General features: G+C 34.3%; 1 protein-coding gene across 4 annotated transcripts in view; it reads left to right on the top strand.

The window, feature by feature from the left end:
• Nucleotides 1-17,493, top strand: part of ATM (ATM serine/threonine kinase) — a 139,292-nt gene that overhangs the window by 98,802 nt on the left and 22,997 nt on the right. For all 4 annotated transcript variants that reach the window (XM_028500941.1, XM_007110688.3, XM_007110689.3 and 1 more), the window contains 16 exons: nucleotides 447-535; nucleotides 635-737; nucleotides 1,299-1,447; nucleotides 2,861-2,965; nucleotides 4,625-4,744; nucleotides 7,168-7,402; nucleotides 7,899-8,066; nucleotides 9,157-9,270; nucleotides 9,979-10,196; nucleotides 10,711-10,918; nucleotides 11,834-11,947; nucleotides 12,539-12,697; nucleotides 13,153-13,291; nucleotides 14,126-14,208; nucleotides 15,596-15,736; nucleotides 16,494-16,610. In XM_028500941.1, coding sequence (XP_028356742.1) covers nucleotides 447-535; nucleotides 635-737; nucleotides 1,299-1,447; nucleotides 2,861-2,965; nucleotides 4,625-4,744; nucleotides 7,168-7,402; nucleotides 7,899-8,066; nucleotides 9,157-9,270; nucleotides 9,979-10,196; nucleotides 10,711-10,918; nucleotides 11,834-11,947; nucleotides 12,539-12,697; nucleotides 13,153-13,291; nucleotides 14,126-14,208; nucleotides 15,596-15,736; nucleotides 16,494-16,610 — 2,262 coding nt within the window. The remainder of the gene's footprint in view (nucleotides 1-446; nucleotides 536-634; nucleotides 738-1,298; nucleotides 1,448-2,860; nucleotides 2,966-4,624; nucleotides 4,745-7,167; nucleotides 7,403-7,898; nucleotides 8,067-9,156; nucleotides 9,271-9,978; nucleotides 10,197-10,710; nucleotides 10,919-11,833; nucleotides 11,948-12,538; nucleotides 12,698-13,152; nucleotides 13,292-14,125; nucleotides 14,209-15,595; nucleotides 15,737-16,493; nucleotides 16,611-17,493) is intronic.

Below are 17,493 nucleotides of genomic sequence, written 5' to 3'. Positions count from 1 at the left end.
TTTACCAGTTATAATAGTGCAACTTTGAATTTTCTCTCAAAGGAAACCTTTACAGCTTGTATTTTTACCAAATTCAGTTTTCAAGAGTCAGACTTTGCAGGACTTCATTTTCCCATGTACAGTTTTAGCTGTTGACAGGATTTTTGTTTTTATGATTATTTTTGCATGTGTTAGAAGCCTGTTAGGTTGGGATTTATTTCTTATCTAATTCTCTAAATCGTGAGCAACTCTTCTCAGGTAGTCCGCAGTCATTCTGTTGTCTGGGATCAGTTTGTTGTGTTGCTGATCAGTATCTTTAGTATATATTTAAATATCATTATATTTTACTTTTATAACATAACATGTAGAGTTGGGAGTTACATGATGGTAATGATATAATTTCAAATTTGCTGAATTCATAAACTGATAGTTTTCCCCTCCAATTTTTGTTGTTTCCGTGTTTTTAGGATCTGCTCTTAGAAATCTACAGAAGTATAGGAGAGCCAGATAGTCTTTATGGTTGTGGTGGAGGGAAAATATTACAACCCCTTACTAGGTAAATTGCTTTTTTATAGATAATGCTATAGTAATTCTGTTATGAAAGAAGTTACATGTATGTAAAACTCAAAAGCATTTAAAAACTCTTTTCTTATAGACTACGAACATATGAACATGAAGCAATGTGGGGGAAAGCCCTAGTAACATATGACCTTGAGACAGCAATCTCCTCCTCAACTCGCCAGGCAGGAATAATTCAGGTACTTTTTTTTCTGTTTTGATAAAGCACTACTAGTGTAGTGCTCAGATTATTTCAGTTTGTCAGTGGAATATTTACACAACCAGATAAACAGTAGAGGTAAGACTGAAGGTTCTTTTTCAGGCACTGGGATTAAAACTCAGAGGGATGCACAGGTAAATTGGAAAGGTCACTGACCTGAAGATAGTGTAGATTTGTTGGTCATAATCTTAGCTAACAGTAGAAGACATTTCTTGACTGTGGACAATGTGCCCAGTAGTGAATTAAGTCCTTTGTATGGAAAATCTCATGTAAACTATTTCTCATAGTTTGCACTAGAGTTTGTCCCAGGAGTTATCATTTCTATTACTGGCTAATATTCCTTAGCCATTTTTTAAATCAAATATCAGAGCCCTTTGAGCTCTATCTTTGTGTTTTAGGGGGAACACACAAACAATATTTTGGCATTTTAAGTGATGTTGTGAACTACTAAAATTTTGAAAGTTACTTTTTATGTTTGCTGTTTTTTGTTTCTCTAGTATTGTTATTTTTTATTCCTTTTTTTTTTTTAACTCCTGCATAGGCCTTGCAGAATTTGGGACTCTGCCATATTCTTTCCGTCTATTTAAGGGGATTAGATCATGAAAATAAAGAGTGGTGTGCTGAACTACAGGAACTTCATTACCAAGTAGCATGGAGGAATATGCAGTGGGACCACTGCATTTCTGTCAAGTAAGAAGAATTCAGACATTTTTAATTGCCATTTCTCTAGTTATGAATAATGAACTGTTTTTATCTTGCTCTATGAATGTAGCAGGAATTGTGTTTTCATGTTTTGTAGATGCTGTAAGCTAAATGCTTAAATAATATAGCAGTATGCAGTAAGTGTACGTAGGGCTGAATTTCACTCTCTTCTTATATTAGGGCACCTTCCCCTCCACCCTCAAGATACTTTTGAAAATAGAAATATAAAAATTATTTTCTCATGAGAATCTTATTCACTTATTGTTTATAAATCCAAAGAGAAATAGAGGCATTTCCCTTCTCACTCCCTGCTGCAAACATTTTATTTAGTTAGATTGCACTTTTATTGGCTGGATGGTACATGAAAGACTGTTTATCTTTATTTGTGAAATATTTTCTTTTATTAAAAAAACACTGCTAAATCACTAGCACGGGAAGAAAACGTTTATAACCTACATGTACCATCACCATGTGTTCTGAATGAAAAGCCAAACACCTAATCTAATAAAAGATTGTTTATTTATGTAAAAAGTCTTTTGATGATATAAACCAAAAAATTAAATCATATTAATTGTATGTTTAATCACTTTCATAGAAAAAAATTTCATTAATTAGAATGCCTTTCAGATTTCAAACTGTTAGATTGCTGTAAAATTAGAGATATGCACTCGTATTTTAAAAACATTTTACGCTGTGAGCTGATTCCTACTTGTCTCTGTGAATCTCCATATTCTGTTTTCCCCCCTTGCATACTATATTTCAGCCACATAGCTCTTCTCCATGTTTTTTCCCATCAAGCCAGGCTGTTTGTACCTAAAAGCCTTAAACATATCTTCTTTTCCCCTGTTACCATGAAGGTGGCTACTTGTCATTCACACTGTAGTTTAATAATGTGACATATTCAGATACATCTTTTCTGACCGTCCATTCTAAAATAGCCACCCAGTCATTCTGTTTTGTTACTCTATTTTACTTTCCTAAATGTCCTTTGTCACTGCTGGTATTTTTCTTATTTATTGTCCATCTGCAAACCAGAACATAAACTCCATGAGAATGGGGACCTGATCTGACTTGTCCACAAATGGATTCCTTGCATCTAGAACCTGGTGACTAGTGCCTGGCACGTAGTAGGTGTTCATCAAATAAATAAATGAGAATATAACATGTTTAGAACCAGGAAAAATGTCTGAGAAATTCACTTTTTTCTGCTTGAAGAATTTAAATGATCCACAAAATTCTTTGTAATTCTTAACAAGTTTTCTAGAAATGTATTTTTTAAAATAGAGATATCTTAATTTTAGTTTAAAATTTTGCCTTTTGGTGAAGCTGTTTATGCACACATATCTTAGGAGTCTCTATTTTTAAATGTCTTTTTCTTTTATTTTTAAAATTATTTCACAGCAAAGGAATAGAAGGAACCAGTTACCATGAATCATTGTATAATGCTCTGCAGTCTCTAAGAGATGGGGAATTCTCCACTTTTTATGAAAGTCTCAAATATGCCAGGTATTATAAAAAGAAAGAGTTACTGTATTTTAATATTTAATGTCATAGCTTCTTTTCTGAAAACCTGAAGAATAATTTCAACACAAGGATTTGCAGTGGTGAAGGAGTAAGACCTGGTGGCTGTGGTCAGGTTTCCTTGTCATTCCCTTTTCCCCCTTTAAAAAAATTCCCTGTGTAATTAATAATTCATACTAGTCAGTGTTGAAACTCAAAGCAGTGCAAAAGTGGGAGGAAATATTCAACAATTAAGAATTTCATAGCTTTTACATATCTGAGAAATGAGTGCTCAGATTAATTTTATCTTTTGCAAGCATGTTTTCATAAGAATTATGAGTATTCCTGTCTTAATAATTGTTTTCTGTACTTCATATTTTAAATTTTTTGTATGAAAGAATTCTTTAATGCACACTTGATATGTATATGTACACATATATATACACACAAGTGTTTATATATATATAACCAATGTTACGTTTTAATTTTTTGTTTTAGATGTAAGAGCATGCTCATATGTTAGGTACTTACATAAAGTGTTGTTATTTTTTTCTTACGTAATAACTTTTTCTTTGCTTATGTGGTTCAAATATATTCTACCTTTAAAAATAAAATTCCCTTTGGGAGCCCTGATCAGTTATTTACTCAGAACCCTGAAGAAGGTCTTCTTGTTTCCCATTCCTTTGTTTTCTTCCTGGACCAGTGTACTGAGAATTTTAATCTTTTCTCCTCTAGTAGTTACGTGGCATTTACCTCTCTTAACGTTTAGTGTCCTTTTTATAAAATGGTGACTAATGGTCAATACTTAAAGGCTGGTTATGAGGTACAAATGAGATAATGCACAACAAAGAACTTAACTATAACGGGCTAAACAAATGTAACACATTTTTTGTTTAACAGTATTTGTGATCTAATAAATCCTGTACTTTATTACAGAAGTAATACTTGCTATCATTTAAGTGCTTATCATGTGGTGGCCACTTTGTTAGGCTTTTTCTTTTTCTTTTTATCTTTTTTTTTTTTTTAAAGGGGAGTGGTAGCTGATGAGGCAAGGGAGGATTTTTTTTTTTTAAGATGTTGGGGGTAGGAGTTTATTAATTTTATTTATTTATTTTTGCTGTGTTGGGTCTTCGTTTCTGTGCGAGGGCTTTCTCTAGTTGTGGCAAGCAGGGACCACTCTTCATCGCGGTGTGCGGGCCTCTCACTATCGCGGCCTCTCCTGCTGCGGAGCACAGGCTCCAGACGTGCAGGCTCATTAGCTGTGGCTCACGGGCCCAGTTGCTCCGCGGCATGCGGGATCCTCCCAGACCAGGGCTCGAACCTGTGTGCCCTGCACTGGCAGGCAGACTCTCAACCACTGCGCCCCAGGGAAGCCCTGTTAGGCTTTTTCTGTATGTATTCTTTAATTTTCAACAGGAAGTGAAAAAACTTGGGTTCAGAGGAATCCAGTAATGTGCCCAAAGCTATTCAGCCATTACTGGCAAAACTGGGATTTAGATCTAGGTCTGTACGATTCCAAGGCTTACTTTGTTTCCACTACCTTATGCTGGTGCTTGTGAGTGTTAGTATTATTAGATCCACACCAAGGCCTATAATGGGAAGTCAACTTTTATCTTCCTGCAAACCTCTTCTTAGTTTTTAAGTGTCTTGTCTTTTCTTCACTAGAGTTAAAGAAGTGGAAGAATTGTGTAAGGGCAGTCTTGAGTCTGTGTATTCCCTCTACCCTACACTTAGCAGATTGCAGGCCATCGGAGAGCTCGAAAACACTGGGGAGCTTTTCTCAAGGTATGTGATTCAAATGACTGTGTATTCCAAAGTATAACCTTTCTGTTACCAATAGGGACTTTAAAAAATAAAGTCTCTATATAGAGACCAGCCATAGGTTTATTTCCTTTTATCAAGATATAAGTAAATTAACCTAATGAACTGTGATCTTGTTAAAATAAACATTTTCAAAAATATTCATTGTAAAAATTCAGGTTTTTAAAATTTAACTTATTATGTTTTTCTCTTTACAACTTTTTCCCTGTTCTACCCTAGATGAAATTGTTTCCTCATGTTTTTTACCATAGCACATTATACTCCATTCTGTTTTAGTATCACATTGCATTAGTGTCATTTTATGTGTACTCTGCCATGCTGTACTAGAAGCTCCCTAAAAATAGGGCTTATTTATTCTTGAATCTTTGTATCCCTAGTGCTTTTTCCTGGTGACCAGTTCTTAGTAAACAGTCAATGTTAATGAATATGGAGTAAGTGTTTAGGGGAGATTGCCTCTTACAGTGGTGAAAAGGAAGTGATCTCACTTTCCAGTGTTCCTGGATCTTTCTCTGCTAGGGAGTTATAAGGAAAAAAGGGGAAGAAAAGGAAAGTTTGATGAACTGGTACCAAATACCTATGCTCTAGGACAGCAGTTCGCAAAGTGTGGGTAGAGAGCCTGGTTTTCCCAAGATCCATTCAGGAGTTCATGAAATCAAAACTGTTGTTACAATTACAGCAAAATGTTATCTGTTTTTTTTTCTCTAATTCTCTCATGAGGTATAGTGAAGTTTTGGTGAGGTATCAGAGAATAGCCACAATTATCTGAAAAGACTATTAAAATACTCCTCCCTTTTCCAACTATGTATCTGTATGAGGCTAGATTTTCTTCATGTACTTCAGCCAAACATCATAGCACAGCAAACCAAATGCAGAAGCAAAGATGAGACTTCAACTGTCTCCATTAAGCCAGACATCAGAGAGTTTTGCATAAATGTGAAACAGTGCTCTTCTCACTAAATTTGTTTTGTTTTGGGAAGAATAGTTATTTTTTTATAAAAAATGTTATTTATGATATGATATATAGTCGATTTACTATTGTTATTTTAAAATAAATTAATACATGTTAGATTTTTCTCAGTTTTAGTTTCTAATAAGGTAAATATTAATAGGTATAATCCAATAAACGAAAGCTCTTTGGGGGTCTTCAATAATTTGTAAGAGTGTAAAGCGTTCCTGAGATTAGAAAATTTGAGACCTGTTGCTCTAGGATCATTTTGGGAGGAATTAAAGTTTTGGTTCCTGTGAATTTGTGTTACTGTTTCCTTCTTTATCAAGCAACTAAAAGAGCTTTCATTTCCTAGTCATCACCTTGTCATCTTCTTAGTCTCCTTGCTTCATCTTAATTTCTCTTCATATAGTAGGCCTAAAGGATTGGACAGTATTGCTTAGTTTGAACATCGGGGAAGCACTCTGTTCATCTAAACTAATTGTACGATATGCGTTTTCTCTTCCTTTAATAAGTAGTATTGGTATATGAAACCTTTACCAGATGCCAGCATTTCCTTCATTGGATTGTTCTTTCTTTAACAGCTGCCATTTTGCATAGAGTCATGCCCTGTGCCTGGCAGGCACAGTAGATAATGAGTTTATTACATTTCCTTGCTGACTGTCCTTTTTCCCACAGGGAACATTGAAGCTGGACTAGAGGTATAGATGTTCTGAATGACAGGCTTGATGAATGTGTTCTCATTTCAGAAGAATGTTAGTTTAGAAGTGCTGCTTTTTGTGAGGTTGAAGAGTATTTTTAAGAAAATCTTGAAAGTGTCATCTATAAAAATATTAAATCACTATGCTGTATACCTGAAACTAACATAATATTGTAAATCAACAATACTTCAATTTACACAAAGAAAGAAAAAATCTTTAAATGTTCATCATCTGTTGGGTTCTCTGCTGACTGAGCCTCAGAGGTCTGACCATATTGTAGGTTTCTAAACTATGGTTCTTATTTTGGATTATTTTAGAAGTTCCAGTCATGTTACTGCAAAAATTCCTTTGTGTCCTGCCCCCCAGGGGTGCTTTGTGACCACCTAGAGGGGTGGGATAGGGAGGATGGGAGGGAGACGTAAGAGGGAGGAGATATGGGGATATATGTATATATGTGGCTGATTCACTTTGTTATAAAGCAGAAACTAACATAACATTGTAAAGCAATTATACTCCAATAAAGATGTTAAAAAAAAAATAAAAGAGAAAATGTTGGACCAGGTCAAGAGTAGGTAAACTATAGCCCGCAGGCCAAATCCAGCCCACTGCCTGTATTTGTCAATTAAAAAAAAAAAAAAATTCCTTTGTGTTTATAAAACCTTAAGTTTCAGAACCTGCATATTGGCAGGGTTGTTTTTTTTTTCATTTCTCTTATGTGAATTCTGTCATTTGGCTTTCAGATCAACAACAGATAGGAAGCCCTCTGAAGTATACATTAAGTGGTGGAAACATTCCCAGCTTCTCAAAGACAGTGATTTTAGTTTTCAGGAGCCTATAATGGCTCTACGCACAGTCATTTTGGAGATCTTGATGGAAAAGGAAATGGAAAATTCGCAAAGAGAATGTCTTAAGGACATTCTCACCAAACATCTTGTAGAACTCTCTGTATTAGCCCGAACTTTCAAGAACACTCAGGTAATCAGATTTAAAACTATGTCATCTCACCTCTTGACCTTGCCTTTTATTACCCAGAAAATAGAAAGCATAAGTAAAAAAGAAATGTCATTGAGAGACAGATATTGCTATTAAAACATTGTATAGCATAATTGTTTAAGATTTCCCATTTTGAAATTAGACCTGAGTTTGAGCCTTGAACAAGGTACTCACCTTCTCTAAACCTCAATTGCCTGGTTAAAAAAATGAGAAGCTATCTAACTTACTCATTGTATTTATAACAAGTCAACAATTTTATATACTGTGTATAAACACACATAATTATATATATGTCTTTATATAAAGAGAATAACAGGCCGACATCGGGCCTGGGGAAGGCAATCAGAGATACACTTAAGACAGTCCTGACGAATAGTCAAGTCCTCAGTGAATGGTAGTAACTGCTTTTATTATTAGTAGTAGTGGTAGTATTAGTAATAGTAAAAGTATTTATTCTTATTTGTCATTTTCATTTCAGCTCCCTGAAAGGGCAATATTTCAAATTAAACAGTATAATTCAGCTAGTTGTGGAGTCTCTGAGTGGCAGCTGGAGGAAGCACAAGTATTCTGGGCAAAAAAGGAACAGAGTCTTGCCCTGAGTATTCTCAAGCAAATGATCAAGAAGCTGGATGCCAGTTGTACAGAGGTTCACTTTTTTTCTATTGGCCAAATTCGTGTTTTACTGTTACAAGAAAAATTACTGTGCATTAAAATATTTAAAATAAAATTTAAAGTAATTACCAATTTTATTAAAACTTTTATTAAAGCTTTGACCCATGAACAAGAAATTGTTAAAAGGAGTCTTGAAAATTAATATTTGTAAAAGAAGTTTAGAAAGTATTCATTTTTCCTATTTATAGCATTTCTGTCAGTCCATCTTGTGGTCGGTTAATCTATCCCAGTGATAAGCCTCATTTTTTTAAACTTTCTACAGTGTGTGGGAAACAAAGATGAAATAGATACTATAAATTTGAAATGACAAAAAAATGGAAGAGGAAATGCATGAGAGAACAAAACTTTTAGAAAAAAGCAAGTTGGAATAATTGGGTTGTTAATCCAAATACCTTGAAAACATCATGTCTAATATTTTATCTAACATTACCTATATTAGTTATTGTAAACTTGGTTGCTTCTTCAACTCTATCTCCAGCATATGCTGGGCAAAGTAGCAGCATTTGTAGGAATCATGAAGTGTTTTAAAGGTTTGGACACAATGATGTCCCTCTGACATAAACCTACTTGGTGAATATCAACTTTTTGTACTTTTGGATAATGGAAACTTATATTACATCCTCCATCACTAGAGAATTCATCATTATACCAAAGCCCTGGGAACTCATATGATATGATGTTTAAATATTGCTTAACAATGTGGACTCCAGGGAGTTACCTACCCTCTTTGACCTCAGTTGTAGTTTTCTAATTAAGGATAACAATAGTACTTATTTCATAGGGTTCTTTTGAGGATTAAATGAGTTACTATACATAAAGCTGGTAGAAATGCCTAGCATATGAAAGTGCTCAATAAATGTGAGTTGCTCCATTAATAGTAATAATAATAAACAGTAGAGAATGATTATTTTATAAACCTACATATTTGGAATTATTAAAATAGTTGTAAGGTAAAAGCAAATAAGGAAAGACATTTTTAACCTGCTTTTTTCCCCCTACGTGGAAGATTTTTTTATATAGTCATGATAATGAATTACATTTTAAGATTTTGCTTTCATATACAGAATGATCCCAACCTAAAACTTATATACACAGAATGTCTGAGGGTTTGTGGCACCTGGTTAGCAGAAACTTGCTTAGAAAATCCTGCAGTCATCATGCAGACCTATCTAGAAAAGGTAAGATTTTTGAGCAGCCCTTAAGAGAGTTGTTTAGCATGAACACATTTGATATTTTTATTGGGGTCAGATGTATTTCAAATGCGAATAAAAGTACGATTTCACTTTTCTAAATATTATTACTGTTGTAGCTCTGTATACTCTTCAGGGCAGAATGAAACAATGTTACAAAAGAAGGAGCATGTTTGGAAAGTAAGCCCAAATGTGTCTTCTCTCTACCCCCATCACCAGCTACTCTTTAAACAAGTTGTTTCTGATAATTTCTCCATTTACTTATTTGTAAAAATAGCTGATTAAGGAATATGCAAGTCAACCTTTATTATTCATTTGTAGCCCAACGCTACAAGTAGGACTGGGATTCCAGTGCTAGTACCGCTTTTGACCTTCCTGTTTCTCCCTCTTATTTAGTTTAGCTAATTTTAGAAATAGCTACTTCACTAAATAAATGAACATGAAAAGCATAATATGATTTTTTAAAATTTTATAGAGCTTTTTGTTTTTGCACTGTTCTTTGCGAATATTAGCTATTTTGGTTATTTCTGCCATGTCAAAGTTGTTTTGAAAAGTCAAGAAAATACTGTACTTCATATAATTTAGCTTATATACATATATATAAATTAAACTTTAGTGTGGATATTTCTTTGATCTGAGTAATTCTTTAGATGTATTTAGTATCTGCAAATATAAATGGATTGTTTTTTCTTGAAGGCAGTGGAAGTTGCTGGAAATTATGATGGAGAAAGCAATGATGGGCTCAGAAATGGAAAAATGAAGGCATTTCTCTCATTAGCACGGTTCTCAGATACTCAGTACCAAAGAATTGAAAACTACATGAAATCGTCAGAATTTGAAAACAAGCAGGCTCTCCTGAAAAGAGCTAAAGAGGAAGTTGGCCTTCTTAGGGAACATAAAATTCAGACCAACAGGTAACTAGGGGTCTACAAGTGACAAGATATACAGATATACAGTATATATACAGGTATAGAGAACCAGATAAGAATTCATGCTCTGGTTCTAAGCTAATTGTAAAGTATATTGATGTTAGCTTCTTGTTTTGCTTTTTCAGTTTGTTTGTTGGTATCATAGTTAAAGAAGAGATAGGTGTTGAAATTAAATAGAGAGGAGTTACCTATATTGATGTAATTAAATCCTTTATTCAAACCTGCTTTTGGTCTATATATTTTAGTGTAAGTAGAGAATAATGTTAACAAAATACCTTGGATAGAGTCCACTTTGTCTTTGGTTGCCTAAGATAGCTTTTGAGTTGCACAAACTTACTTTAAGACAAAACTAAGTTTGTTCCCCTTATAATTCTTAGAATTTTGCTTTTTCTCCTAAGGTGGACACCAGATTTTACATTTATTTTGTATATCTTATATGGTGTTGTAGTTCTATAAAATTTGATGGCTTTTGTGTTTTGCTTTAATTATCCAATGTAAGATACACAGTAAAGGTTCAGCGAGAGCTGGAGTTGGATGAATGTGCGCTCCATGCATTGAAAGAAGATCGTAAACGTTTCCTATGTAAGGCAGTTGAAAATTACATCAATTGCTTATTAAGTGGAGAAGGGCATGATACGTGGATATTCCGTCTTTGTTCCCTTTGGCTTGAAAATTCTGGAGTTTCTGAAGTCAATGGCATGATGAAGGCAAGTTTTCTTTTTCAACCCAATATTCTAGCCTGTGCTTTAAAAGTTTAGACATAAGCCCCTCAGTGTCATGGATTTTGTATACTTTGTATCCTTGGAACTTGGTTCAGGGCTCTACACATAGGTACTTAATTAGCTCTAATGATGTAGGTTTATGTGGCTATGAGAGTATTTAGGTCAGCCTTTTCCTATATCTTTGCAATTACCATAGGAAAGTACTCAGAATGGTTGATTGGGAGATTTGGAAAGCAATTAAAAATGATGTGATCACAGGTGGGGTATTTTTCCCCTGCTTTATTCTTTTCTGGGATTTTTTACGATAAATTATTTTTGTAAATGGAAAAAAAGATTTTAAGAAAACATTAAAGTGGCAGTATTTTGTAAATTTTTATTTTAAAAATCTTAGGTTTTATTGATGACACCTAATAGTAAAGTTATGTTGACAAGGTATATATTGGCAATCAGTTTGAAGCTTAAAAGTAAAATGGTTCTTCTGGCTGAAGAGAATGATACAACCAACCTCTGCTACTAGTGTACATTAAATCCTGTTACTTTTAGCATGTAGGGAAAAATAGTTATTCCCTGTTATTCACACTGACTTCTCAGGAGTCAAGATTACAATAGTCCTTAGGTCCACATTTGTCCTCCTTGGATTCACTGGAATATGAGCAGTGCCAAGTATTCCAGTTCTGAATACAGTTTGATTTAGGTTCAAATATTATGACTTACCAGTGAGTCAATCTAGACTTTAAGATAAATGATAAGTAAAAATATGTGATTAGTGAAGTTTTATTTAATATCTGCTAGATGATTGCACTAGTAGAGGAGCATTTTCTTAGAATAATTTATTTGCTTAGTTGTGAGACTATTTGAAATGCATTGTTTTTTAAATTTTGTGTTCTTTTTTTATGGTAGAGAGATGGAATGAAGATTCCATCATATAAATTTTTGCCTCTTATGTACCAATTGGCTGCTAGAATGGGGACCAAGATGATGGGAGGCCTAGGATTTCATGAAGTCCTCAATAATGTAAGTAAACCTGAAAATCAAACCACAGTTGCTTTTCTTTTATATTATTATATACTACTGTTCCACTCCAGGAAGTGGCAATACAAAAAAAGTTTAGTCACTCATATTTATTATGCTATATAAGGGCAAGAATAAAGATTTCCTTTTGTCTCCTCTCATGCTTCACATAAGTTACTCAATTTCTCTCTCTTTCTTATTCCTCATGTACTTCTGTCTCTCTCTCTCTCACACATACCCATACTCACACAGTCCACCCGCGGCAGCATCTAGTACAGTAACACGTATCTTAATGTTAAGCAAAATTTAAAAGGTTATGGGGCTTCCCTGGTGGCGCAGTGGTTGAGAATCCGCCTGCCGATGCAGGGGACATGGGTTCATGCCCCGGTTGGGGAAGATCCCACATGCCGCAGAGCGGCTAGGCCCGTGAGCCATGGCCGCTGAGGCTGCGTGTCCAGAGCCTGTGCTCCGCAACGGGAGAGGCCACAACAGTGAGAGGCCCACGTACCACCAAAAAAAAAAAAAAAAAAAGGTTATGGATTTTCATTTTTTTTTTTGTTTCCATAAAACTAACAGTTCTTAATTTTATAACAGCTCATCTCTAGAATTTCAATGGATCACCCTCATCATACTTTGTTTATTATACTGGCTTTAGCAAATGCAAACAAAGATGAATTTTTGACCAAACCAGAGGCAGCAAGAAGGAGTAGAATAACTAAAAATGCACCTAAACAAAGCTCTCAGCTTGATGAGGTATTTGTATTGAACATGCATACCTTTTTGAATTGTAATATTCATTTTTTCCCAAAATATTCCTTTCTTAAGTCTCAGGAATTCTAAGAGTGTGTGTTGTTGACAGTATTCAGTTTGTAAATCCTTTGTTATTGTGATGCTACCTAAAATTGGTTCAGAATTCCTGAATATTTCTCAAAGCATAAGAAATACCAAAAGTATTTTTACCTTTTTTCCTCAGAGCAATGAGCAAAGAAAAAATAAATTTTACAAGACACCCAAGTCATTTACTCTTGAGATTATTATATCTTTGATGTATTTCATTCATAATAAGGTGACTGTCTCTGAGGGATTATAGTCCTTCCATTGTCTAGTTTTGTGCATAAATTATTTTTCTTTTTGTTATTATAACTCTGAAAAGTTTAAGTCTTGGGTATTTGCTTATGTAATATTTTTTGTTTGTTTTTTATTAATAGGATCGAACTGAGGCTGCAAACAAAATAATACGTACTATCAGAAGCAGGAGACCTCAGATGGTCAGAAGTGTTGAGGCACTTTGTGATGCTTACATTATACTAGCAAATTTAGATGCCACTCAGTGGAAGACTCAGAGAAGTATGCAGTTTGAAAGAATGAGTGTTGCCTTCTTGCTGTGTTATTCTCTGTAGGGATATATTAATTATAGAGCTTAATAATGTAAATCTGTTCAACTCACACACATTAATTATAGATGTGAAAGTCCTGATGATTACAACTCACACATGATTCAAAACTTAATTTTTGTCTAATAGCTTCAACACCCCTCCAGTCACTTTTTTACTTATTATCTTTTTGTGGAACTGATAATAGGTGACTGCACTCTAGGACTTAAAAATGGCAAGACCTTATCATTTTCTCCATTATTCTTCTTGCTGTGTCTATTTAAATAATTATAAATAAGCTGCTATAATATTTGGTTATTTATATCTCTCTCCCCATACTTTAATAACTGTATTTTTTCTGCTCAGAATCATATCTTCACATTTAAATTCTTATAATTTTAAAATAGGAATGAGGTTTCTCATAGTGTTCCTCTCTAAGCAAACAAAGACTATTGTCATGTCCTTTAGTCACATTTAATAGTAATATGACAGGAGTACATTATCTATGTGCTATTTACACTGTATATAATTATCTTAAGTTGCTTGATTTGACCCCTCAGGTGAATCTGGTCTAGTTACCAGTGCCAAGTAACCTGCAAATTCATTTGTAAGCCATGTTAACCATTGTTATGCCCTGACCCTGAGTGGCATTGTGTCCCGAGCCCTTGGTCTTCATTTCTAAATCAGGGCCTGAACCACAGATTAGCCACAGTTTGGGTTTATGGTATCTGCTGAATTCTCCTGCTTTACCTTCAGTACTATTCCTCGATTTGCAGTTGTCACTGAAACCTCTTTATTTTAAATACAGAAGGCATAAGTATTCCGGCAGACCAGCCCATTATCAAACTTAAAAATTTAGAAGATGTTGTTGTTCCTACTATGGAAATTAAGGTAATCTATCATTAACTGTTTTGATTTTTTAATTAAGCTAAATTACTCTTTAGTAGGTTAAACCATTTGAAATAGCCTTTGTTGTAGGTCAAAATTGGTTAAATATTGGCAGTTTCACTTGTTTCAACCTATAGTTGTTGTGTTTTTTTAAAATATTTATTTATTTGGCTGCATCAGGTCTTAGTTGCAGCATGCGGGATCTTTCCTTGTGGCGTGCAGGCTCTGAATTGCGGAGTGTGGGCTTCTCTCTAGTCCTGGTGCACAGGCTCTCTAGTTGTGGCACGCGGACTCTAGAGCGTGCGGGCTTAGTTGCCCCACGGCATGTGGGATCTTAGTTCCCCAATCAAAGATTGATCCCACGTCCCCTGCATTGGAAGGCGGATTCTTAGCCACTGGACCACAGGGAAGTCCCCAGCCTATATATATATTTTTTTATTGGATTCCCTTTGCCCAAGACTTAAAATATTTAAAGGCCTCTCCTGCTTTCTTTTCTTTTGCCTTCATTTTTACAGCTGTCATCTTTCTTATGAAGAAGTCTATAGACTTATTTTCATTGGCCAGAAGAAGGAAAGATTTCATGTGTTTATGCCAAAATTAAGTTTTAACTGAGCAAGAAAGTCCCTAATTGTTTTATACTGGTTTTTAAAATTCTGTATGCATTAGAATGTATTGACTGTGATGTATTACGGTATTAAATAATACAATATGTATTACAATATTAAATTGACTATAATATACATGACACTTTCAGCTATGTCCTGATGGTCTTTTATCGTTAGAAGTACGATGTTGCCAGGGATATATGTAATAATAAAGGTTACAGTTTAGAAAATGATCATTTTAACTACATTGTAAAATCTCGCCTTTGAGTTTGTAGTTTAGTGTTTAATATCTGTAGTTATTTGATTTGCAATGTAGCTTCATCATGTGGATTAACCTATCAGCAAGTTATTTAGCTGAATATTTCCTGAAAAATGCCAGATTTAGCAATTACAACCAAGAAAACTCCTCTCCATACTTTTCTAAAATTTACCTTGTTTTTGTGAGGAGATGACTTAATTTATACAGATGACTTAACATATACAGGTCACTGGCAAGACCTGAACCAGGGTTTTTCAGTAGTTTTTCAGTAACACTGTTCTAACTTTGTATGCCCTACTTTTATTAAGAGATGTTTAGGGAGGTAAATTTTATTTATGTCACTTTTAAAGCCTTTCCAATATCAAATTTTCTTTCCTTCATTTATAAAGTTACCACTTCAGTTCTTAACCAACAGCACATTGTCATTCATTCCTCTGTTTAATAGTAAAATTGTCATTTATAATTCATTTTTCTTTAAATGCAAATTGTGTATCTGAGCTATTGTCATATTTACACATTTTATTAGGTGGACCCCACAGGGGAATATGGAAATCTGGTGACTATACAGTCATTTAAAGCAGAATTTCGTTTAGCAGGAGGTTTAAATTTACCAAAAATAATAGATTGTTTGGGTTCTGATGGCAAGGAAAGGAGACAGCTTGTCAAGGTGAGATTTTCCTTTTGTTAATGAAAAAAGTCAAATAGAAAACTTTAGTTGATATTTTCTTCCTACTTTGGGTCTTTATTTTTATTCTGAATAATTACAGGTGAGGAAAACATAAAGTAGAAATATATTGTTTTCTAGAAGCAGAATGCTTTTCCTCATTTTTTTGTCTCTCTGAAAGACCAGCCTTATTATAATAGTTGGTTGAAGTAAAAGAATACTTTTAACATGTACAGACATGATGAGATTAACATCAGCCTGCTTGTTATGGAAAAAAAAATTTTGGTGAGTGTTGCTTATTTTCTTGAATAGTTCAAGTTGAAGGCCCTTGCTTCAGTATCCTGAGTCTGGCACTGTGCTAAGTGCTATTAAATGTATCAGAAAGCGACAGCATTCCTCCCTTACTCTGCTGTTAAGCTCTTTGGGCCTTGCTGGGAAGTAGTAGAGAAACAACAGTGCTCCTCTACCCTGGTATTTTACAGTGTGCCCTCAAGTGGAGGGGTTCCAATTATTTTAATTACAAAAGCAGCAAGTGGGGGGAAACTTCTTATTTCTAAATTGGTCTGTCTACCCAGTGGTATAGCTTATTCTAAACGAAAGAGTAGTATTAGGTCTTAATTATTTAAGAGACTATTACGAGGAGCACAATCTTCAGATTGATTTCTAAGTTCCCTTTGGCGTCCTCAGATGACTCTTCGTGTGATTTTATAATAAAGAAAATGAACTACGCTTAGTTATTTGTGTTTTGATTATTCTGAAGGGCCGTGATGACCTGAGACAAGATGCTGTCATGCAGCAGGTTTTCCAGATGTGTAATACATTGCTGCAGAGAAATACTGAAACCAGGAAGAGGAAGTTGACTATCTGCACATATAAGGTAACTAGTTTATACTTCTGCTGCTTCATTAAGAACATGTAAAAGACACCATTATTCAGGCAGGGGTCAGCAAGCGTTTTCTGTGATGGACCAACATTTTAGATTTTGTGGGCCACATAAGGTCTCTGTTGCATATTCTTTTTTTTTTTTTTTTTTTCTTCATAACCCTTTAAACCTGAAAGACCATTCTCAGCTCACAGGCTGTACAAAAACAGTCTGGGACTGGGTTTGGTCCAAAGGCCATATATTGCCAACATCTGATTTAGACAATATTTTTCTTTTGTAAAAGTACACATTAATGTTAATTGCAGCAATTTTTTGTTTCAAGAAATCTTGTTTCCTGTAATAATCAGCTAAAGTATTTTCCCCTTATGTTTGACCACTTGGCCTATTTCTGGTATAAAAGTGCTTATAAGAGGAAAAGTGATGTTAAAAAGAAAATACTGATTCAGTGAAGAATATAGTATATAATATAGGGTTTTTAAATTTTAAATATGTTAGTTTTTGACTAGGTAATACATTTGCATGGTTCAAAAATCTAATAATAGAAAAAGGTATAAAAAGGGAAGCCTTCTCTTACCATTTTCCCTGTCAACCTCATGCCCCCTTCTTATAAGTACCATTTTCATTTGTTTCCAGTGTTATGCAAATAGAATATATGAATATATTTCCTTATTTCCCCCCTTTCTAGAGAAATGGCAATATATATATATATATATATATATATATATATATATATATATATTTAATTCAGCAATATGTTATAGAAATCTTTCTCTGGTTTATGTATTAGTACATAGTTATCATACAAGTCCCTTTCATATAAAATGGGCATCTGGGTTGTTTGTAGTCTTCTGTTGTAGCAAACAACGCCATGCTGCAA

Source organism: Physeter macrocephalus, chromosome 16 (assembly GCF_002837175.3).
Source record: "Physeter macrocephalus isolate SW-GA chromosome 16, ASM283717v5, whole genome shotgun sequence".
NCBI lineage: Eukaryota > Metazoa > Chordata > Mammalia > Artiodactyla > Physeteridae > Physeter > Physeter macrocephalus.
Note: the sequence above shows the minus strand (reverse complement) of the source record. Positions and strands in the feature narration are given on the sequence as shown.